This window comes from Notolepis coatsorum (genome assembly GCF_963971535.1).
Source record: "Notolepis coatsorum genome assembly, chromosome: 1".
Taxonomy (NCBI): Eukaryota; Metazoa; Chordata; class Actinopteri; order Aulopiformes; family Paralepididae; genus Notolepis; species Notolepis coatsorum.
In genome coordinates, this window is record NC_140165.1 from 221,443,453 (window position 1) to 221,467,248 (window position 23,796).

The 23,796-nt window shown below is 46.4% G+C and overlaps 2 protein-coding genes across 2 annotated transcripts in view; one reads left to right on the plus strand and one right to left on the minus strand.

Moving 5' to 3' along the window:
* The window catches only part of veph1 (ventricular zone expressed PH domain-containing 1), a gene marked incomplete at its 5' end in the record, with an annotated part of 371,113 nt that overhangs the window by 235,240 nt on the left and 112,077 nt on the right, over nt 1-23,796 (minus strand). Inside the window, 1 exon segment of the mRNA XM_084328762.1 lies at nt 3,193-3,356. Within this exon segment, the coding sequence (XP_084184888.1) occupies nt 3,193-3,356 (164 nt within the window).
* LOC311239509 (pentraxin-related protein PTX3-like) overlaps nt 10,574-23,796 on the plus strand; it is a gene marked incomplete at its 5' end in the record, with an annotated part of 40,615 nt that continues 27,392 nt past the window's right edge. Inside the window, 1 exon segment of the mRNA XM_084327819.1 lies at nt 10,574-10,625. Within this exon segment, the coding sequence (XP_084183945.1) occupies nt 10,574-10,625 (52 nt within the window).

Sequence of the window (23,796 nt, forward strand, 5' to 3'; positions counted from 1 at the left end):
AAATAGAGAGATAGAGAGAACATAAGAGAACATAATATACAAAATAAAACAGGGCTTCTCCCTCTCACTGGCTGCTACTTGACAATTTGATGTGACAAATATTAGATACAATTACAAGAAAGACTATTTACATAATGTTTAGAGAGAAAAGTACATACCCTATACTACCTTTCAGCACAGGACACAACATTATACAGAAGAAAATACATGGCTTACCAGCATCACACAGTACTACCAAATCCTACAAGAGAACAAACGCAAAACATAGCAGGTTGTTGGGAGTGGAGGAGCGAGAGAAAGATGACTCAGCAGCTGTAGTTTAAATCTGCTTGCTGGACCAATCTGCTCCTCTGTGAATCCCAGCTCACACTGGGAAGGAAGAGGAGCAGGTTAACCTCTTCCGCCTGTGCGATCCGTCGGCGGACTGCAAATGACATCACGTCATAAATCAACCTCTCCAGACTGTCTGACAAAAGTATAGTTTTTTTTAACATAAACCTCATAACCATGTCACAACAGCAGTTATAATGTATATTATCATCAATATGTTAGTTTACCAATACCAAGTGTTATTAGTGCGATTTTAGTATTAGTTTTTGTGCTGTTTTGATAGCGAAAGTCAGCCATTTTGAAAAATGTACCGATGGGAATTGTAGTTTTTTTTACGCCATTTAGTGCAGCGCATTCTTGTGTGCACACGCGTGCACATCCGTGCATGTGCGTGCGCGTGCTCCTGCGTGCTCCTGCTCACAGACCTGGTTGAACGGCGTGGAACCCCGTACAATGACCAACGCGCCACTGCTCTCAGGTAGGCTATCTATTACTCGATAATGGGAAACAAACACTGAAAAAGACACAACAATTTTTTTTGTCACTTTTTCTCCTGCTGTTTTTCTGTGTTTTTCTCCCATCCCAATTTAGTCGTGCCAATTCCCCCCTCCCCTTCCTGGTCGTTGCTCGCATGTGCCCCCCACTGGTCGGTCTAGGAAGGGTTGATAGATACTATCACATGTCCCCTCCGATACATGCGGAGTCAGCTAGCCAATTCTTTTCACCTGCCAGCGCGGACTCTCATTGGTGAGGTGTAACGTGTGGGAGGCTCACACTACCCTCAACATCTCCCTTCCTTGCTGTGCAGGCGCCCTGACCGACCTGTAGGGGTCGCTGTTTACAACAACCAGAATACCACCCACCGGCTTCCCTCCCGCTGACTTTGCCGATTGAGCCAGTATGACGGCCGGCCAAGCCGGAGGCAACGCTGACAGCCGGATTCGATACCAGTGTCTCACGCGTTGGTGACGAGCGCTTAGTCCGCTGCGCCACCCAGCCGCCCTAAGACACAACATTTTTAGCTGAGAAGAAATCACCCTCAAAAGAGCCCAACTGGAAAACTACCTGTTGGCTTATCCACACTACTTCATTCTTAAAGATGAGGGCTGCTAATAGATGCATAACTGCCATCCAGTTCTGAGGTAGCTGCTGCTGGTGGCGAAAATGACAACACAGGCCCTGGTAGTGGAGGTGGTGGAGAAGATGCTGGCTGCACACTTGTCCCTGCTGCGGTTGCTAGCTTGGTGGTAACATCAACAATGCTATTAGTTCCCGTTGTAATACTGGAATCTACAAAACTGCTAGGGGTATAGAAAATTTCATTTTCAAAGAGAACTATAATGGCTAATACTTAAACTTACTAATACTTAAACCAAGCTACTGTAGCCAGACACTGGCTGCAATGAAAACTTCAAAGGCTGACATCAATCACATTGTTACAGGTCAAAACCAGTCTAGCGGATCTCCAGCATAGTGTACTTAAACCATTCAGAAACGGAGCCAATTATTTCAGACTTTAATCAAGAGGTTAATTCATCCCACAATGAAAACATGATATTCTTTCTCCTGGCAGGGCCAAATTCCTGGATGGCGCCACCCATAATGCCAGGTCTGCTGGACCCCCCCCCCCCCCCATCTGACCTTATCACTCACCCGAGATATACAAATGTAAGACAATGACATTACGGTCAGTGTGTGTTATCATTATGAAAGTGTTTCAATGAGAGCTTAATAACCCGAACTGCTACTGGAAGTGACACTGGGGAGAGCAGCGGGAGTGAATCAGCACCATTCACCAGAAGTGACCTCCAACAAAAACAAACACTGTTCAGTACCTCATTATCTCGACCCGCTGTACTGTATTGGACTGTAGTGGAGTCACAACGTCCACTATTGGTAGGCTTCCTTTCCTGCTGCTCTATAACCTTTATTACAGGCTGGTTATCATTGTCTGTTTTTTTACTTATCTTTATTACAGGCTGATTATCATTGTTTATCTTTTTACTTCTCTTTATTACAGGCTGATTATCATTGTCTATCTTTTTACTTCTCTTTATTACAGGCTGATTATCATTGTCTATCTTTTTACTTGTCTTTATTACAGGCTGATTATCATTGTTTCTCTTTTCAGAGGAATGGCCAGGCAGACCCAGGGGTGGAATTAAACACACACACACGCAAACACACACACACACGCAAACAGACACATGCACGCACGCACGCACACACACACGCACGCACGCACGCACGCACGCACGCACGCACGCACGACACACACACACACACACACACACACACACACACACACACACACACACACACATACACACACACACACACACACACACAAAGTTAGAGATTAAAGAGAGAGAGATAAATAAAATACTCCCAGATGAGTGTTTTGTGATGACTCTGCACTATCTGTGTCCAGTACATTAGTTAGCATGTTTGTGATTGATCTACACATGTTCTCGGTGTTCTGTACTTTCCCCGCTACATCGCTCACAGTCAGCATCCCAACATGTGGAAATCTGGGAATTACTGACTAATGCTTCCTACAAATGTGCGGCTACATTCCCAGATGCCCCCCAAGTCTGTTCCGGTAGTTTAACCATATTATCTGCACAGACTAATCAAAGACAGACATGGTAACGATAACGATTACGAATAAATATTGACTCATATGTGTTCCAGCAATGCAGCATCACTGAAGAGTAATAACCTATGAATACTTATGTGTGATGCATAAGTATCACACACACACACACACACACACACACACACACACACACACACACACACACACACACACACACACACACACACACACACACACACACACACACACACACACACACTCACAAGTGGGTGTTGCTCAGCAACCATCTGTATAAGTCTGATCAGGTGTTGTTGCTCTGGCGACTCCAGCTGTGACATCATGGTGGTCAGGTTGCCTAGGTGACGGTGGATAACGTCCGGTTGCTTGGGGTAGACGGACGGCAACACTCGCAACAACATGTGGTTACCTAGAGAGAGAGATAGAGAGAGAGAGAGAGAGAGAGAGAGAGAGAGAGAGAGAGAGAGAGAGAGAGAGAGAGAGAGAGAGAGAGAGAGAGAGAGAGAGAGAGAGAGAAAGGAGATGTGTTTGAATCTAAACTTCTGCAGTTGGGAAAGGAATATGGTGCACATGTTATAGGACTTGTGTTTTATCTCTTATTTTTTGTAGGCTATTATTGTATTCTATATTTGCATGCCCTTGTTTACCTTTGTGTTATCGTCATACCATTGCTGTGTCATTCTGTTGACAATGATACAATTTCTCCCCAGGAATAACACAGTTTTCTTCAGATTTCTTTTTCTTTTATCCCCTTGTGTGTCGCTCATCCTACAGAGAACATGACACGCCTGAAATCCAGCCGCTATAGATGTAAAATGTTCCACTCTTAACAAACGAGTGAATGACGGCAAAACCCACAATGATCACGTCAAGTCGCCTGGCGTCCTTTGGCTCGTCGAACATTAATGGATTTTGGCACCAGCGAGAGAATTCCTGTGTGCAAGTAAATCATCCCCAGAATAGATCGCAGAGAATCCCCCTCTGACGTCCAAGTGTTCTTGGAATCAAACCCCCTCTGATTATTGTCAATATGACTTCGTCGATGCCTGGAAATAGATACACGCTGATGCGTAACAGGCATAAACAGGCGACAGGAAGCGTTCCAACTCAACCCACAGAGTTACCCAACGGCCTCTGACTCACAGAGCAAACGTCTTTAAGCCGATTCACATCTTTGAACAATCACTTTTGTCTCCGTGAGGGCAGCCCCACGCTGAGTGACATTTCAGGCTCACAAACAATGGCTTATGTTGTTCCGAACTGAACCGTGATCCCACTGGGGGGGGTGATGTGAATCAATGCAGCAGGGGTCTGGGCTAAATGTACGAGTGGTATAAATATAGACGCCGTTGACCCAAGCTGTGGCATTGATTATGCCCGACATACACACACATGTTCACGTGCACACACACATGCACACACACACACACACACACACACTAAGGTCCTCTAAGAATATATTTCTGTCTTGTCGTTGTGCTCTTGTTGTCCTGGGAGGGTGTTATGGATGATTTGGGCCTGTAGTTATTCAAGTTAACTGTTTGTTGACAATGTCAAGCTACGGCATCTGCAGAACATACTAGGGCTGGGCGATAAAACGATAACGATAACTATCGCGATAAATTATTTCCTCGAAATAAACATGAAACGTGGTCGCAAAGTTTCGATATATCGATTTTCCAAGCTTGGATATCAGCACACGCACTAACAACCAATCAGTGAAGGAGATGGCCGACAGTGAAGGAGACCCGCGGTGCACCTCTGGGTAGAGAGGTAGGACTCTAGTAGTAAACAAGGCTGGCTAGGATAACTAGCTTGCACGGCACTATTTTATATATTTACGTGCCGAGTATGTGTGTGGCGTGAATTCTGAGGCCACGTTTATAGTAGTGTGGGGTATACAGTGGACGTCGTTTCAATATATTGGGGCGGAAGAGAGTATTTTAGGGTAATATTTATTACATTGTCATGGAATACACCGCTTAGACACAACAGGCTGGCTAGGATAACTAGCTTGCGCGGCACTATTTTATATATTTACGTGCCGAGTATGTGTGTGTCGTGAATTCTGAGGCCACATTTATAGTAGTGTGGGGTATACAGTGGACGTCGTTTCAATATATTGTGGCGGAAGAGAGTATTTTAGTGTCATATTTATTACATTGTCATGAAATACTCCGCTTGTAGGCTAACTGCTAACGTGCGCGGACTGATGACGACATCAACTCGACTCGAGACATTCGCTTAGAAACAACAGGCTGGCTAGGATAACTAGCTTGCACGGCGCTGTTTTATATATTTACGTGCCGAGTATGTGTGTGGCGTGAATTCTGAGGCCACGTTTATAGTAGTGTGGGGTATACAGTGGACGTCGTTTCAATATATTGTGGCGGAAGAGAGTATTTTAGTGTCATATTTATTACATTGTCATGAGATACTCCGCTTGTCGGCTAACTGCTAACGTGCGCGGACTGATGACGACATCAACTCGACTCGAGACATTCGCAGCAGCATAAGAAGTTAATTAAACTTGACAGACATTATATCGACGATAATTATCGATATCGAATTATATGAAAATAATTTTATAATTTTATCGCGATAACGTTTTTGGTCATATCGCCCAGCCCTAGAACATACTGTACGACACAAGAGCTGGACAAAGAGCTAAAATACTGTAGGACACAAGAGCTGGACAAAGAGCTAAAATACTGTACGACACAAGAGCTGAACAAAGAGCTAAAATGACACAGAGAGATGTAACACACACATGGATGGATGGATGGATGGGCAGATGGACAGACAGACGGATGAAGAAGAAGAAGTAGAATTAGAAGTAGAAGAAGTAGAAGAAGTAGTAGAAGAAGAGGAAGATGTAGAAGAAGAAGATTACTTTATTGTCAATGTACAAAAGGCAATTGAAATGTGTATTTTCGCCTATCCCTCCTAGTTGTGTGTGTGTGCAGCACCCCTGACATGGTTTTGGGGGGATGGACAGACAGATGGATGGATGGAAACAAATATTACCTTCACATATGTTACACACCCACTTCCTCTGAGTAAGGTTTACTGAGCAATTATTGACTGAATCAAAAGGAAGAGAGAGAGAGCCCAGAGCAGTGTGTGTGTGTGTGTGTGTGTGTGTGTGTGTGTGTGTGTGTGTGTGTGTGTGTGTGTGTGTGTGTGTGTGTGTGTGTGTGTGTGTGTGTGTGTGTGTGTGTGTGTGTGTGTGTGTGTGTGTGTGTGTGTGTCTGTGTGTGGTGCTCATCTGGGAACAATCCTTAGCTTCCTATGTAGGTGACTCTTGTGAATGAAAGGCTTTTTTTCATATTACTCACTAACACACACATGGTAGCTGTTGTGTTACGATAAATGTTACTCTATTCCAGCTTCTGATTGGCTGCGAAGTAGGCAGTGCCATGGTGACATGGAATAATAAACACAGCATATGTACTGTATATGTTTGTGCACGTGTGTGTGTGTGTGTGTGTGTGTGTGTGTGTGTATATGTATGCAGTGGAGTCGGGATATGTGTATTCCATAGTAATAAAAAGAAGAAAATCAAAAAGAGAGAAAGTATGAACAGGAAGTATTGAGAGGCAGTGTATACTACACTGATCTAGTACAGAGAGGGGTGAGAGGGTGAAGCAAGACTTCTCGCTCCTTTTTCATGAAACTTCCAGGACCTTCAGAATTACTTCAAAAGAGAACCGTTCTTGGAATAGCCATCCCATTCATACATTTCATGAATAGTCACTGGACAGGCTGCCTCCTCTTGATGAATCCGTCGGTTTGGGCTTAGTAGACTCACTTTGTTTGTTGATTAGTCATTTCTTAAGTTTTTTTGTTGAATGAGTTTTTTCTTGATAAGCACATCTCTGCTATGCACTATGTTTAACCCTTTCACTACCACACTACAGCAGGTTAACCTTTCACTACAGACGGGTAATGGTTGTGAAAGGGTTAACCATCTGTCGTGTGGCAGTGAAAGGGTTAACCTTCTGTATTGTTGCAGTGAAAGGGTTAACCTTTTGGTAGTGTGGTAGTGAAAGGGTTATCACAGTGAAAGGGTTAACCCTTTGGTAGTGTGGTAGTGAAAGGGTTAAAGGGGACATAGTATGTATCTTATCAACAATTGCATTTGACTTCTTGAATCTGTGGAACATGTTTGTCACGTCGCAAAGAAATCTAAATCCAATCTTCATCATTTCTTTTCCAGAAACTCCTACTTCCCTTGTATCGAACACACTATTAAATTAATTATTCCCTTGCCTGGCTCCCCCACACCGAAGAGTAAACAACTTTTAATATACTTGGCAGTACATTAGGTAGGGATTATTCCAGGCTCCTAATTGATGAATGAAGCTAATTCATTACTTGTGTCCCCTTTTGATGTCACACAGGGCAATGATTCTGAACGGCTTGGTTACGCTTGTTAATCTGAAGAATTCAAACCCTGGCCAAATGGCAAAGGAGAATCTATGTCATCTTTCAGTACGTACTGTATATACATACTATACTGTGAGCTCAATGTTCTGCCAACGGAATTCACAAGATTGGACTATTATCTACTATTACTACCATCTCATTCCAAGCCCCATTTATCAATCTTTCACACACCAATGTCAAATCAATCAATTCTGTATCAATCATAAAAAAATTATAAAAATGTTACCATTCACACAGCGGCCATTTTGCTCCTATGTCATGCTCAGGTCGTGATTCCTTTTCACCATGTACAGCTGACCTGAGCGTGACCTGAGCGTGACCTGAGAGCAAAATGGCCGCCATGTGAATATGGCCAATGACAGTGCCGTCTCCCCGTGGTTCACATGGCAACCGCAGCGCTGAAACAGCTGCTGTTCATGTGCCTCCAGCCGTGAGCGCAGAGCCAGGCAAAAACATATAGTTTCAAGTGTTTTATGGACGTCAACTGCTCACAGCGTGCAACGTTTGACTTTAAAAGTCTCAAAAGTGATGAAATCACTTTTTTTTTCGAAATAAGATGAACCCCCGGCACTCCCGAGTGTTTTGGATTTTACTGCGCCGTGTTGCACAGACCTGGCGAGGGTGACGTGCAACTAAACACCCCCAAACCCCCCCCTGTCTATTGATTCATGGTTTAACAAAGACCAGCAAGTGAAGGTACTAAATCACTTTAAACACAGGTTATATGTCCAGAACTTCATAAGTGTAGCTGTAAAGATGTCATCGATGGCTGATATTTATAGATTGGACAGGATGTACGCAACTCGCGCTAGAAAGGTCAAGAAAGTCAGTGAAAGGTGGAAAGAGACACGGCTGTCTGTTATGTAAACACACACGTATACAAACATGTGCACACACACTCACACACACATACACGTGCTCATGCACAAGCACACAGACATACACAGAAACAGACAGACACACACATTCAAAATAGGCTCTTAAAAGGGAAAAGAAGTTCTGGTAACTGTTTCCCCCTGACAACATTATTATGGGTTCTCTTTGATATCCATACTTGACCTACAGGGAGAGACACACTCACACACACACACTTCAAAAAGTACATAAACATAGTTAACAGAGAGAGAGAGAGAGAGAGAGAGAGAGAGAGAGAGAGAGAGAGAGAGAGAGAGAGAGAGAGAGAGAGAGAGAGAGGGAGAGGGAGATAGAGAGAGAGAGAGAGAGAGAGAGAGAGAGAGAGAGAGAGAGAGAGAGAGAGAGAGAGAGAGAGAGAGAGAGAGAGAGAGAGAGAGACCATAATAGAATAGAATAGAATAGAAAATAATAGTGGGAAATTTGACACTGCAAATCACTCAACATTTAAACATTTAGACAGAACAGGTCACGAATTAGAATAATAAAACAAATCAAATCAAGTTGCCTAGGATAAGAGTAGAGTCAAATAGAATAAAAATGGAATAAAATATACAGTAAATAAATACAGTAAAAATATACTGAGAGGCATCATAGCAGCATGGGGGAAGGGGGGGGGGGGTACAGGTAGTAAAAACAACACAAGCAGTGTAAAGTTAGTAATTAATAGAGCTTTATAAAGATGTGTGCTTCCAGTGGAATGTTCACGTCTGTCAGTCAGTCAAGGGCACTACAGTACATGCTCCATCAACAGGAACGCAACAGTGACACAACATGGACAACGCAACAATGTTGCAAGCACTCTGCATTTATACTTCTGCAATGGCTACACGCTGCCTATGCAACATTGTACCCCGGATGTAGCTAAGGTTCCCTAGATGAAACATAACCGAGGCGATTTCCCTTCTCAACCAACCCATTGATAACAACCCATATAATAGCCGTGTTTATGTTTGTTTTTGCTCGTGTTCGTATAGTAATATAGTTATATATAGTGTAATATAGTTATATTTACTTAGTTTGTTACGTTTGTTAGTTATGTTAGTTCGTTAGTTTAGGTTAGTTTTAACGTTAGATAAGTTAACGTTAGCTAAGTTAGCAGCAGGGATGGACGTCGATGATGAGCTGCTGATTTTAATCAGCAGGAGAGAGAGAGAGCTCGTCAAAGCCGTATATAATATAATATCCCTGTGGTGCGGTCGTAGGCACGACAGCAGCTCGAACTACCTGTTGTATTAAATTAATTGATTGCTGTTTAACTTGTCCAGTCCTTTCAACTAGTCCACCAGGGGAAGTACACACACCGGAAATTCTATGCGACAGACACTTTCGGCAGTAGTTCTTTACCAGGCTTTATCTGACAGAGATAAAACTGGGAACGAGGTTAAATTAAATGTAACAATCAAATTCAATGTAACTATCGATAACATTAGCTAAGTTAGCTATTTTTGGATCGCGAGGAACCAATATTATATGACAGCCCCGCCCCCCATTCGCTAACCAACCAATCAACACAACATCAACGCGAACGGTTGTGTTGCAGTCGCGATAGGTACGCAACACCCTCTGCAACACACTCTGCGCCGGTTGCAGATGTCGCAGAGCCATGTTGTGTTGCAGTTGCGTTGCAGTTGCTGGAGCATGTAGAGCCCTCAGTCAGTCAGTCTGTCAGTCAGTCAGTCAGTCTGTCAGTATGTACGTTATGTCTGTCTGCTGAGGAGGACCACTCAGCCCAGAACCCCCCTCTCTAAGCACAATCAGTACATACATACTGTATACTATACCCACAGCCACAGGCACAATCATTCACCTACATGCCCATACGTACAGTGTACATACAGTACACACTTGTGTGGATGTAAAAAAACATACGCATACACACACAGGCACATACTAAAACACAGGATGCACGCTCATACTTACACACATACTCATGTGCATATAATAAACCTTGACACACGCAGACACATACTAAGACACATACATGCACTTCCCTGTAGACATGCAGATTCTCTCTCTCTCTCCCTCTCACACACACACACACACACACACACACACACACACACACACACACACACACACACACACACACACACACACACACACACACACACACACACACACACACACACACACACACACACACACACACACACACACACACACACACACACACACACACTGAAGGCATACAGTACAGGCATAACAGTATTCAAGATTAACAGAGGCCAGTCACTTCCTTAAGTACATATCCTGCTTATGTCCATGCTAAACCCATCCAGCACTCTGGCCAGACTGTTCTACTCCCCTGAGAGCTGTAAGACAGTCCCCAAAGTTCCTACAGTGCACACACCTGCAAACACTAGCACAACCACTCTCTTTTTGTTCAACACACATCTGTGTGTGCGTGCGTGTGTGCGTGTGTACGCGTGTGTGTGCGAGTGTGTAATTCAGACAATCATGCCAGCATACTCCCATGTCCATCGTGATCGTTTGTTAAAATGTCAACAAGTGACCTTCTATTCTTTATTTCACAAAGACAACCTTCTTGAGATCTCGCCATGAGGTTCCACAGACCCTCTTGACCTGCACAGATGCTGACTAATGACAGCTAATGGCTACGTCTGTGGGTGAATATAGAGCGGGCAGTAGGAGGGTAAGTTCGCCGCTGATACAGTCATCTGTGGTCTTCAAAGGTTGCGTTGGGATCCGAAGGAGGGTCACACAGATTCAAACGTGTCCATAGATAATGCTGCACGATTAATAGATTTTAAATCGAAATCGCGATTTGGAATGATGCAATTATCAAATAAAAAAAATATATATAATCGCAATTATTATTATTATTTTTTTACCAGGAAGTCCCATTGAGATACAAGATCGGTTTGGGAGAGGGAGGTAAGGGGTTTTAGATTGTGTGTTGTGAAGTTTAGACTTCTATTCCCCGTACCTGGTTCAACTAAGTCGATCAAGAGTCCCATTATCCAGATTCAATTAACCCGATGTTTGAAGCCGGGATTTTCCTGTTCCTCGAAGGTGGATTCAGTCTCGTTAACTCGAACCAGACTTGATACTCAGGATCAGTGCGCGCGGCCGCTTCAGTTGAAAAGCCAGCAAGTATCGATAGCAGAAATCCTGATTTTCTAACGGCATTGATTGATTAATTGATTTAAAACTTTATTAACAGATTGCAGTACGGCTCAATAGCCTCGCCGACAAGTTAAATGCATAATCTATAGGCTAATTTTAAGTCCCTCATTACCCCAATCAAACAGATTATATTTCTTTAAACTTGCCTGCTGGCAGTAGGTTTATGGAATGGATAATCAAATGAGATCTTGCTAGCGAAAATAATTAGTTCAACTGTTTCAGAATAAGGATACGGCTCTCTTATCCATTGATTGATGTATGGTGGATGTTTTACTTATCTGCACTGTGGTGTGACGGTTTGTCCTTTTGACTTTCACGCAGACGACCCGCGTTTGAATCCCACTTCTTCTAGTCTTTTTCTTCTTTTTGCAATGTAGGAATAATTCAATTTGGTGCACGTTGAGAGCTATATAAAGAATGACATCCTCAATGCATGTAGATTTATAATATTTTAACTTAAAACTAGGCTACTTTTGCGTATAATCATTAATATTATATTCCAAAAAAATTATATTGGAAACGCGGGGTCTCGAACTCGGGTCGCCCGCTTGCCAGGAGCGAACACTGGCCGTTGCACCACTGTGCCAGACGGGATATATCCATTGTGTATCCATCAATGCACAAGAGACCCGTGTTTCGAATATTTTTCTTTTGAATGAAGTTTTATCTCTTTATTCTCAAATGCATTAATGTGACGTCAACGGCTCATTCAATTTCTCAAATCCGTCAAACAGCGCATCTCATCAGACATTTTAATCCCAGTTACAATATCACAATAACGTGAGTGATGATACAATTCAACAATCCTCAGAGTCCTCGTAATTCATAATCCACAAAAACCACAATCCACGCATAGACACTTCAATTTTATGCTTGAATGAAACACAATCCGGGCGCTCCGTTAAGCAAATCTACAGCGGAGAATATATGAAACTAATCAGAGCCAAACGGCCGATAGGTTTCATTCATTAAAAATATCCCCGCGGGATTCACATTTGCAATGCGCCGTTATTAAAATAACCACATGCAGCATGTATCGCACTCCGAGCGCCGTATATGACGTGCATTATTTTATTTAGGACAAAGTAAATCTATAGGCTGAATATGATTTATTATCAGCATTTAGTTCTATTATTATACATTTCAAAAGCCCCCTCTAGGAAAACGAAGCACAGAAACATAATTCAGAATGGTATAATGCAGATCTAGACTGTGAGAATCATTTCAGGAAGCGAGCTGGCATTTCTTTGCGGGGGCGTGGCCATGGTTCATCCAGCTAACTGAATTTAACCCTGCTCTCGACCAGGCTCAAACTTTTTGATCTGTTGTCATGGTGATTTAGACCAGTGGTTCCCAAAGTCGGGGTTGCGAACCAAAGGTGGGCCGCGAGCAGCCACGGGTGGGCCGCGAGATGATAAAAAAAATAAATAAAAAAATAAAATATATATATATTTTTTTTAATTTATTTATTTTTTATTTATTTTTATTTTTTTTGTCAGGCCACTGAACTTAGAAGCAGGCCAGGACAGTGTTTCTAGTTGTATTCTAAAATTCTATTCTATTGTATTCTAAAATGTGACTATATGGTTTTATATTAACTTAATAAATAAACAAAAACGAAAAATTTACTTATTTCAACGGACATGTCAAACTAAATAACAGATTATGCACATAAAACGCTGAAAACAACCGAAGCAACAATAGTATTTTAATGAGGCTATTATTATTATTATTTTGCAACAAGTTAGCCCTCTCATAAATAGCACATATAAATGAATAACTAACTTGAACTAACTTAATAGGATTGAAGTGATATTTGGCTTAAAAAATCGGTCACATGGCAAAAAAAAAGAAAAAAAAAAAGCCTGACGATGTCCATTGGGCCGCGGCTCTCTGATGCCTTATTTTCTGGGCCCTGGCCTGAAAAGTTTGGGAACCCCTGATTTAGACAATCGAGCGTCGGGGAACAGAAAGGTCCGGCTTAAGTCAGGCTATGCTGGAAATTATCCGGCTAACTCAGTTAGCCAGGTACGGGGAACGGGGCCCAGAGAGGGAGAGTAAAGTACAGAAAAAAAGGTACCGTTGGGTACCAGTATCGATTCCCAGGTAAAAATAAACATTTTCAGGCTCGGTGTCCCGAACAGACCCATGCGTAGGCCAGATGCAAGCCGCATTTTACAATAAACATCTGTGGGGCTGCTTAAAAAAATATATAATTACAATCGCAAATTTTATCGCAATCGCAATATCTGTCAGAAAAATCGCAATTCGATTATTTCCCAAAATCGTGCAGCCCTACAACCTACATACCGTACCCCTCTCTCTCTGTGTATCCCTCTCTCTCTGTCTCTTTATAAACTAAAATACTCCATCATTCCTCATTTTGTTTTACTTTCTCCTTTAACTGACATGTGTGGGAGGTGGGAGGGCTCTCTAGTGACTCTCCAGTAACGTTAACCTCTTCTCTCACCCCCCCCCCAGAGAACGGGACATCACTCACACACACTATACCTGTCCTGTCAGAAAATACGAGGCATGATGATACGGCCCCCTTGGTATAAACCCAAACGCTGACACGTCACCACTGAAATACGAGCGCTTCACCACAGCCTCTGTGGGGTAAACCCACTACTAGGTTGAAATACGAGCGCTTCACCGCAGCCTCCGTGGTGTAAACCCACTACTAGGCTGAAATACCAGCGGTTCGCCACGTGAGACGGATGCTTTTTAAAGTGACAGATTGGGAAAGACATTTTGTGCTTGACGACTGTGGTCATGTGGTTTTTGTGAGAATGGTTTGCAGTTTGAACTGACGGCGAGGGATGAGTACACAGGGAGAAGAGCACACGTCATCGGGTGACAACTTGTAACAAGTGGGCTAGTGCTTCATTCCTCTCTCAAGCACATCAGTGGTTTTATCCTATTAACAAACAAGATATTTACAAACGCATTGTCTCTCCAGGGCTAACAAAGGTAACCACAGACTATTATATTATACAGCACTGATCACATTTTCTCATACTTTCTCATATTTTTTATTATAAAGACTTAATTATATAGTTTACATTGTTTATTTTTATTTGGTTAATATTTTTATATTCAGATCAAATTGTATTACCTATATTTATGTCTTTCTCGTATTACCCTGCCCATACCTGTACCTCCCCTCCCCGATGCTGCTATCACACCAACATTTTCCCAAGGGGATCAATAAAGGAATATCCACCATTTCACCTCATCCACATTCCAACTCAGTTCAGTGTTTTTAATGGTGCTCTACCCTTTAAGCCCAGTGAAAAACATAAAACCTTTTTTAAACAACTGCACAATTTATTTGAAAATGCGTGAGATGTATGTCATTGTAGAAGGCTTTCTTTAGTTTTATATTAGAAAAGAAAACAGACCAAATTAATACTAAATTAAAAAGGATTCAAAAACCCTTCAAAATCATATTTTAGGTATATACAGTACATATACAAACATACACATACTGTACATACGTGCATACGTACTCATACGTACACACATGTGAAGAAGAAGCTTTCTTAAACCACTACTATACCGACTAGACCATGTGGTCAAACTGCTAACTCTAGTAAAAACCCATCTTTTGAAGAGCTGAAAATCTGTGTTGGCATCCAGAACAAAATCGACCAATCTCTTAATTTTCAAATAAGTATATAGTAACTACTGTGGCAACCCCAAACCACCACTGGGCTTGGTGATTGAAGGGCGTTATGTGCCAGCACAATGGCGCACCTGCAGCTAGTAGGCCATCAAGATCAGCTAGCCAATCACAACGGGATGCACGTTTGGAGGAGAGCTGAGTGAGGAAATAGGGGGCAAGGGTCACACACACACTCAGGGGCAAGGAGACGGACGGAGACAAGCGGAGAAGCCGCCCGGCAGACAGAAAGATTTAAGTTTAGTAAGTTGGATAAATGAGGACAGTAGAGTGTTTGTGTTTAATTTATTTTTGGAACCACAACTGGACTGTCTGTTGTTTTATTCTGCAACCCCTACACCTGGAATTGCCACACTACCCAAAATAACAATAGAAATACCATGTGATGTGATCTTTGAAGGGAGAAGGAAGTCAAAGTGCCACAGCTTATTTATTTATTTCAACCAGCTCGCTACGTGCTACTGTAGCTGTGGCTGAAGCTGTCCGTACACAGCTGGGGAGAACATGTCCTGCATGAGGTCATGTGCAGCTCAGGTTAGCTGAATACCTTGTTTGCAACCTCCTGTCCAGTTATATTTCGTATCTGGCTTATCGCGTCCCGCTCTTAAGCCTATTGAGATACCCTTTATCTCCTGTACCTACTCCACCACGAAAACAACTTGTACACCCACACCTGACCGGGTCCCGCCTCTATGGAGGCGTAGCCTATAAGACCATGGCCATGGTCACCAACACACCCTTCCTCTATTTTCGTTCCATCATATTGGATGCAGTGCACCTTATGTAACTAGTAGTATGAAAAAGATTGGAGGAATTGCGTAATGTTGAAAGCTTACCGGAGGTTTGCGTGCCCCTGACATCTTCGAAGCATGTTTCAGCGACACGACGGGCCTATGTTGATGTTTCCTCGTCTGACGACAGCAGATCGAGGGGCAGCGTACATGGTTTGGCTATCGGGCCGGCTTGTACAATGGTGAGCCCTGTGTCATCAGGCACGGGTATTAGTGTTAGTAATGCTGGGTTGTTTGTTACACAACCATGTTGTGTGTCGGCGCCAGGGGGGGATGGTTTGGTGAACGTTCACTGCGGTGAACGGGTTCCAAACGGTCCTGCAAGCGTGCTGTTAAACAACTAATGCTAGCTACATGCTAATACTAATGCTACATGCTGAACTCTACTGCTACGCTGTTCTAATGTCTCCGCCGTGAGATGTTGTCACTTCTCCCTCCTCTTGCCCGGTTCATCAATGAAGGTCAGTCGGTAGCTGTTGTGGGGGTTTTGCTGAGTCCTATTTACCTTTTTACGGGTAAATGGGTTGACAATAGGGTAGGCCGTGGCTAGGTAGCCTAGCCAGGTACGTTACCTTTGTGTTCCGGCGGGGTCTGTTGAACGGTGTCCCCATCTGGGAGCCGATGCGTGAGCTCGGCGGTGTAGCAGTAGAGCTATACTACTACAGGATGGGACTTAACGGCGGGTTAGGGCTCAGCTGGCTAGTTCCTATCCACATTGGCGTCGGGTAGTGGGGCTATGGGTCCAGCCGACATTGTAAACATGTTGCATGTTTGTGTGCAGGCGGTTGTTGATCTGGGTTCCACATCGCCTCACGCTAGGCTGTAGTAGTGTAGTGGGCTACTGTTTTGTTCTGTCACTCTGCTATGAGAAGGTCTGTCTATGCTACAGCTTTCTCTCCTCTCAACCATTCATGCTGACGGTCAATCGGTGTCTATTGGGGGAGTATGCGGGGGGGGGGCTTTGTTTACCTTTTTTGGTAAATGGGCTGTTGTGAATATTTTGAATGAAGGCGGGACTAGTTCGCTCTGGTCCACCTCCCCTTAACGTTGTGTATATGGGTTTGCTCATTCTACAGTATTTTGTGGTTTAGTTCTTTTATTCATTTAACCCTTTCATGGTGCACACCACAGTGGAGGTTGCTGTTTGCAACCACCAATGGTGCTCCGTGTTAACATCAGTCCTTTGCTTTTGACATATTGAAACAGTGCCCCGCCCGGCCGACGCCATGGGTGGGTCGGCCTGGCGAGTGGTTGGTGGGCTGCTAAAGCCTGTACCGCCACGGTATGGAATTGGCAGCGATTAGAACTGTGTTCGAATTGCTGTTTTTTCTATAAAAAAAATGGTGTCTGGTGGTGGGGCCTTGAGGGCCAGCCGACGTTGACACATCGCACAAGGTTGTTGACGTTAATAGCTTTGACCTAGCCGCAAGCTATAACCGCTCAGGGTTCCCCTCTCCGCAGGGGATTTTGGTCTTCTGCTGGAGCGCGGGCGGTATTGTCCTAGGCCCCACACCGCCTCACACCGCGCAGCTAGAAGAAGAGAGAGCACGGCCTCGTCAGCGGTGATGACGAGGCCCTCGACAGGCGGCCATGTTTTCCCCCGCCAGAGGTATCCTGGGCGTTGAATCGACAGGTGTCCACAAGGCCGACAGCCTTGGCGGCTGAGTGATCGGCCATGTTGGATGGGTTCGGCTTGAACAACAAGCCGTCACCGTCCTGCCGCGAGCAGCCCGCTCTCCGATCACTCCCTTCCCCAACACCAGCGGAAAAAGTGGACTCTGATTGTTTCCTTTGGCTGCGGGCCGCGTGCCTTCGTTGAAGCGCGGGCGGCCCCACTTTTCGCTTCTCATGGGGACAGGGGCTGACACCCAGTTGATGGCTGAGCCTGGGTCTGTCCGTGAGAATGTTGTGCTGTCAAGCGGCTCCCACACCATAAGCTGTGTTGGTTGAGCCTGGTGTTACGTCTGTCAACTATAAGTGTTGTCAGCAGGGGGGCTCGAAACCTTTTGAGGCACACAGTGCATGCTTCCCCGGCCTCGCCTTCGCCAGGCCAGGTATCATGTTGGTGCCTCCCACTCCTGAAAGATTGGCAGTGGTCTCGCAGGCACGCGTGATTTGGGTGGTAGTAATATCACTGCAGGGCTACGGTGTGTAGGAACCCATGGGGTCCTTACACCTTGCATGTCCGGCTGCAGAACAACTCCTCAGCATGTTCTGGGGGGTGTTCAGTGGGGGGGCTTTTTTCACCTAGAAAGCCCCCCGTATCAAACCGGCCCTTTCTGTCGGGGTCCCCCCTTGGGTGCGATTGCCTCATGGGTGGTGTCAGGGTCAGATGTCCCGACACGGAACGCTCTGCTCGCACGGTTCCAGGGTTGGCTACGCACAGCGGGTGGGACCGGGCCAACTATCTACAGTTCCTGGCGGACCTGCGCCACATGGCGGCGGGTGCGTTGGGAGTGTCATCACATATGACTACGGCAGTACCATATGTCGAGGTGGATGGAGAGAACGCTGAGGCGGGGACTTGTGTTTACACAACCCCACCCGTTTTCGGGTTTGGTACAGACCCTATTGTCAGGGTCTCCAGCAGTGACAGCTCTGGTCAACGAGATCCAATCTCTGTGGACGAAGCAAGCCATCGTCGTGGCGTTCTCCTCCGGGTGTTCTCTGGTGCCTGAGAAATCGGGAGGGGGGGGGGGGGGTGTCAGACCCAGGCTGGACCTGTCCCATGGGAAGGTTCAGCATTTTTTGGATCGTCTCCTACCTGTTGAACACTGTCAGGTGGGGGTCTGGTTCTCCTCCATAGACCTGTAGGATGTGTATGCGCATCTCCGATCTTCCATCCTAGGGCTTACCTACGCTTCCTTTGCAGGGTTAGCGTATGAGTACCAGAGGCTGCCGTTCGGTTTTCTCTGGCTCCCCGCATCTTCACCAAGTGCGTGGAGGCCGCACTGGGGCCTCTGCGTCGTCAGGGGTTACGGAGTGTATTCTGCCCTGACGACGTTCTGGTCCTTCGCGGTCAAGGTGGATCGTCAGGTCTCGTACCAGGCAAGTCCCTACCAGCCTGGGGTTTGCTGTAGACTGGAAGTAGAGTACTCCTCTTCCCAGTCAACGGTTGGAGGGCTATGGGCATCCCTCTCAGAGCGTGTTGTCAACACGCTCGGGAGGTTCCGTCCTAGGACGGTTACGGCGCTGTCTCACGTCACGTTTTTCACCGACACCTCCCTCGCTGGTGACGCGTCGGGCCAACACAGTAGGGGGCAGCTGGCAAACCATGCTGCCCGGTCTGCGCTACGTTCAATGTGTTGGTGTTGAAAGCGGTCCTTCTGGTCCTCAAACGGTGTTGATCAGGACGGAAGATACGACGTCAGTGTCGTGTATCGACAGACAGGGAGGAGTACGCTCCCCCGTCTGCACCAGGCGGCGGGCGGCTGGCTATGGGCGTCCTCCATCTGCGCGGCCTGAGGGCTCCCCACATCCCCGGCAGGGAGAATGTGGGTACAGGTGTACTGTCGTGGGGCGGTCCTCATCCTGACGGGTGGGGATTACGTCCGGACATAGCCAGGCAGGTCTGGGACCGATGCCGTGCCGCCTGGGATTCTTCCCCATACATCTGTTAGGTCAGTTGTTGGGACGGGTACGTTGAGGGGCACAGGTTCTTGATCCTGATGGTGTTACCATCCGGAATGCGCATGCTCCCTCCACTGTCGCGCTTTACGCGGGCAGATGACGTATGTTCCAAGTGTGGTGTAAGGCGGGGGGCCGGGACCCAGTCTCCTGCCCCCTGGATGCTGTCCTTAGTTACCTCCAGTCTCTCCTTGATAGACTGTCGGCTTCGACGGTGAGGGTATATGCAGCAGCTATATCCTCCTATCATGAGGGATTTGAGGGGATGTCTTGTTCAGCCACCCTCTTGTGAAGCGGTTCCTGCTTGGCGCTCGACGCGTTAAGCCGGTGCAACGCTCTTTGGCTCCGACTTGGGATCTTCAATTGGTCCTCGGTCGGTTGTCCTTGGCCCCGTTTGAGCCGCTCGAGCAGGCGCCGTTGGAACAGCTGTCGCTCAAGACCGCGTTCTTGCTGGCCGTCACCTCCGCTGAACGCATGGGTGTGCTTTGTGCTCTCTCGGTACGTCCAGAGTGCCTGTCTTTCGTCCGATTGCGGTGCCACTCTGCGGCCTAATCCTGCCTTCGTGCCTGTAAATATCCGGAGTTCTTCCGCTCCAGGGATATTGTGGTTCAGGCGTTTCATCCGCCTCCTCACGGTAGTGAGTTAGATGCGGGCCTTCACCTGTCATGTCCGGTCCGTGCTTGGGAATTACCTCAGCCGTACTCAGAACCTCGGGGTCACCGTTCAGCTTTTTGTCTGTCACGGTGGTTCTCATGCCGGTAAGTCACAATCGAACAACGCCTGTCCCATTGGTTGTGCGAGGGCATTGCCCTCTGCTACACGTTGGCTGGGCAGGATCCCCCTGGGGGCGTCAGGGCGCACTCCACTCGTGGGGTGGCTGCCTCTGCCGCTCTCCTGGGTGGGGCTTCGGTGGAGGATCATGGTCCCCCCGTGCCCCTTTGTAAGGTTTTACCTCATGGACATGACCGGGGGTTCTGTCTCCCAGGCGGTTCTGGGGTCTGTGGCCTTTCCTGCTTCCCGTCCTTTGGTAGGGTAGCAGGAGTGTGTGGGTATGAGCCACAGTGTGTTAGATCACACGTGGTTCCGCCTGTGCTGTGTGTTCAAGGGGTTCTAGTTCCCTCTTGCTCGCACTCAGGTGGAGTTGACTGCGCCCCCCCTTCATTAGGAAGGATGGGGTGACAGGGCTCCCCGAACCCCTTGATGTGGGCTTACGGGTCCTCAGGGGGTACATCTGTCGGGTCTCGCGTCCGCTCTAACCCATATCTCAATAGGCTTAAGAGCGGGACGCGATAAGCCAGATACGAAATATAACGATAGGTTATGTATATAACCTAGTTATATGAGTATTGGCTGAGCGTCCCGCTCTTAAGCGGCCCTGAGTTCCCTTTTGAGGGATCTTTTACTGGAACAGGATTTTGGCGAGGAAGGGTGTGTTGGTGACCATGGCCATGGTCTTATAGGCTACGCCTCCATAGAGGCGGGACCCGGTCAGGTGTGGGTGTACAAGTTGTTTTCGTGGTGGAGTACAGTAGGTACAGGAGATAAGGGGTATCTCAATAGGCTTAAGAGCGGGACGCTCAGCCAATACTCATATAACTAGGTTATATACATAACCTATTGTTAATACTGTAGCGACCCTAGGATCTGGGTCATTGGTCAGCCGGGCTGTCACTCTGCGCTCTACCAACCCGTGGCTCAGGTGACGCTGTTGGTCGCGCGAGCCTGGGGTTGGTAGAGGGGAGGGGCAAGGGCTGAGGGTATAAGAGGGTGGTACACCTGAGAGTGCGCTCTCTTGGGGTATGGGAATGCAAGCAGAGGTGATGCACCAAGTCTACGAATGCAAGCAGAGGTGATGCACCCCGTCTTTGTACCTGAGACCCATACCTGAGAGTTGAATAAACAGATAAGTGAGAAACAACAACCAAGTTGGTGAGTCGTTAATAGCGAAGATGTGGACAAGACACTATCCCTCTGCACTGAAACTATGGAACTCATTCTAAGTGTTATTGACCATATTTATTGTAAGTAACATACTGTAACTGATAGGGCACACAGACCCTCATCTGCCCCTTTGATTACACTGCTTACTTGCTCATTATATGCATATAGTCAGAGTTAATTATATTGTTTACACTGCTTATTTTTAGGGATGTCCGATATTATCGACCTACAGATATTGGCATTAAAATGTGATATCGGAAATTATCGGTATCGGTAAAAAAAAAAAAAAAAAAAAATGTAACCTTTATTTACCCAGGCAAGCAAGTAAGAACAAATTCTGATTTTATTTATTGTAAAAAGTATGCATAATGTTGTGTTAATTCCATGACAAGAGATATGTAATGTTAATTACCTGAAATTATTCCGTTTTGGGGGGGGGGGGGGGGGGGGGGAACCCTGCATATATCGGTATCGGTTGATATCGGTATCGGAAATTAAGAGTTGGACAATATCAGTATATCGGTATCGGTAAAAAATCCAATATCGAACATCCCTACTTGTTTTATCTAATAACATGTGGTTAAATCAATGAGACTCAGACAGACAGCAGTTCAGACAGAAAGCAGCTCAGACAGCAGCTAACTATTTTCAAACGGCATCCTTTAAATAACGTGGGCTAACAAGTGAAAGTGTTTTGCATGCATCATAATTGAATTTACCTAGTTTTTGGGCCGGTAATAGCAAACGCACGGTCACACACACGTTCAACTTAACAACAGCAGAACACTGTGTGTTGGGGTGGGGTGGTGGCGGGCAAGAACTCTTAATGAATCCGGTGTGATTTCTCGTACGCACTTTTCTCAAGAGACATTTACAGTAAGTGAAAAATAAGAGTAAACAGAATGGGGTAATTAAGATAATGGTAAAGTCATACGAAGGACGGAAGGGGAGGGTGATATCAGCACTATATCAGGCAATAATGGACAGTAATGTCACGATGGGGTTAGGTAGAATGCAATAATACAGAAAGGGAAAGAATGGAGGAGGCAGAGGCGAGGAGTGAAGCTTGAAGAAGGGTGTTTACTGTAGAATCCAGTGCAATACAGGGAAAATACAGAAACTAAATAACAAACTTCACAATACAAAACAACAAACACTAAGACTTACTAGAGGGAGAACGGTGCGACACGACGTGGAGGAACAGGGGGTAACTGGAGGAATGTCGCCACACAGAAGGGAGGACAGACAGAACCCTATATACCCCAACTAATTAACAATTAAGAACACCTGGCCAACACAGAATCACAAACAACCCCTAGACAATAAGCAAAGAACAAATAAACACAACTAAACACAAAGGCAACTCCTAACAACCCAACACAGTGCATGACATCACACCAGGGAAGGGAAAGACAATGACAGCACACACCAGGACACCACATTGATTACACAATTAATTATTGTTAATACAGTGGTCAAGATATTTGTCATTGTAGCGTGCACCAATTGTTTGTGACCACTAGAGGGTGGTAGGGCGCCAATATCAGGCCGAGGGCCAATGTCAGATGTAGGGCATTGCCCAAAGTTAGGTGGAGGGTACTGCCCACTGTCAGGTGGAGAGCACTGCTCAAAGTTACCATCCTGACCCGTCCAACCATGACCGGGCCTAGGATCCTGACAGTACCTCCCCCTCAACGGGGGGCTTCCAGACCACCGAAGACAACGTCCATAGCCAGGCGAGGGAGGAAGCTGGAACCCCGGAGAGGATCCAGGGAGGAGACCCGAAGACCAGGGGCCGGGAGGCCGAGCGAAAACCCCAGGAGGGGCATAGCAGCCAGGGGGGTAGAAAACGGGCGCAGATGCCCGGAGAGGGGGGGTGGGGACGGGAACAGAGGCCCGGGGAGGAGGACTGGACCTGGGAACAGAGGTCCGACGAGGGGGGGTGGGGATGGGCACCGAGACCCGGGGAGGGGGGCAGAACCTGAGAACCGAGGCCCGGCGAGGGGGAGTGGGGACGGGCACCGAGGCCCGACGAGGGGTGGTGGGTACAGGTGTAGAAGCCCGGGAAGGGGAGCTGGACCCTGGAGCAGGATCCCGGGCGAGAGACCCTCCAGCCGCCGGACTCGGGGCCGGTTCAGGAGAGCCGGACCGGAGGTGCGGCGGCGACGACCCCTGGAGCAGGATCCCACGCAGACCACGGCGAAGACCACGGCGAAGACCCCGGCGAGGACCCCGGCGAGGACCAGGACGCTGATCACGGCGCAGAGCTGGACCAGACGGGGAGCCAGGATCCG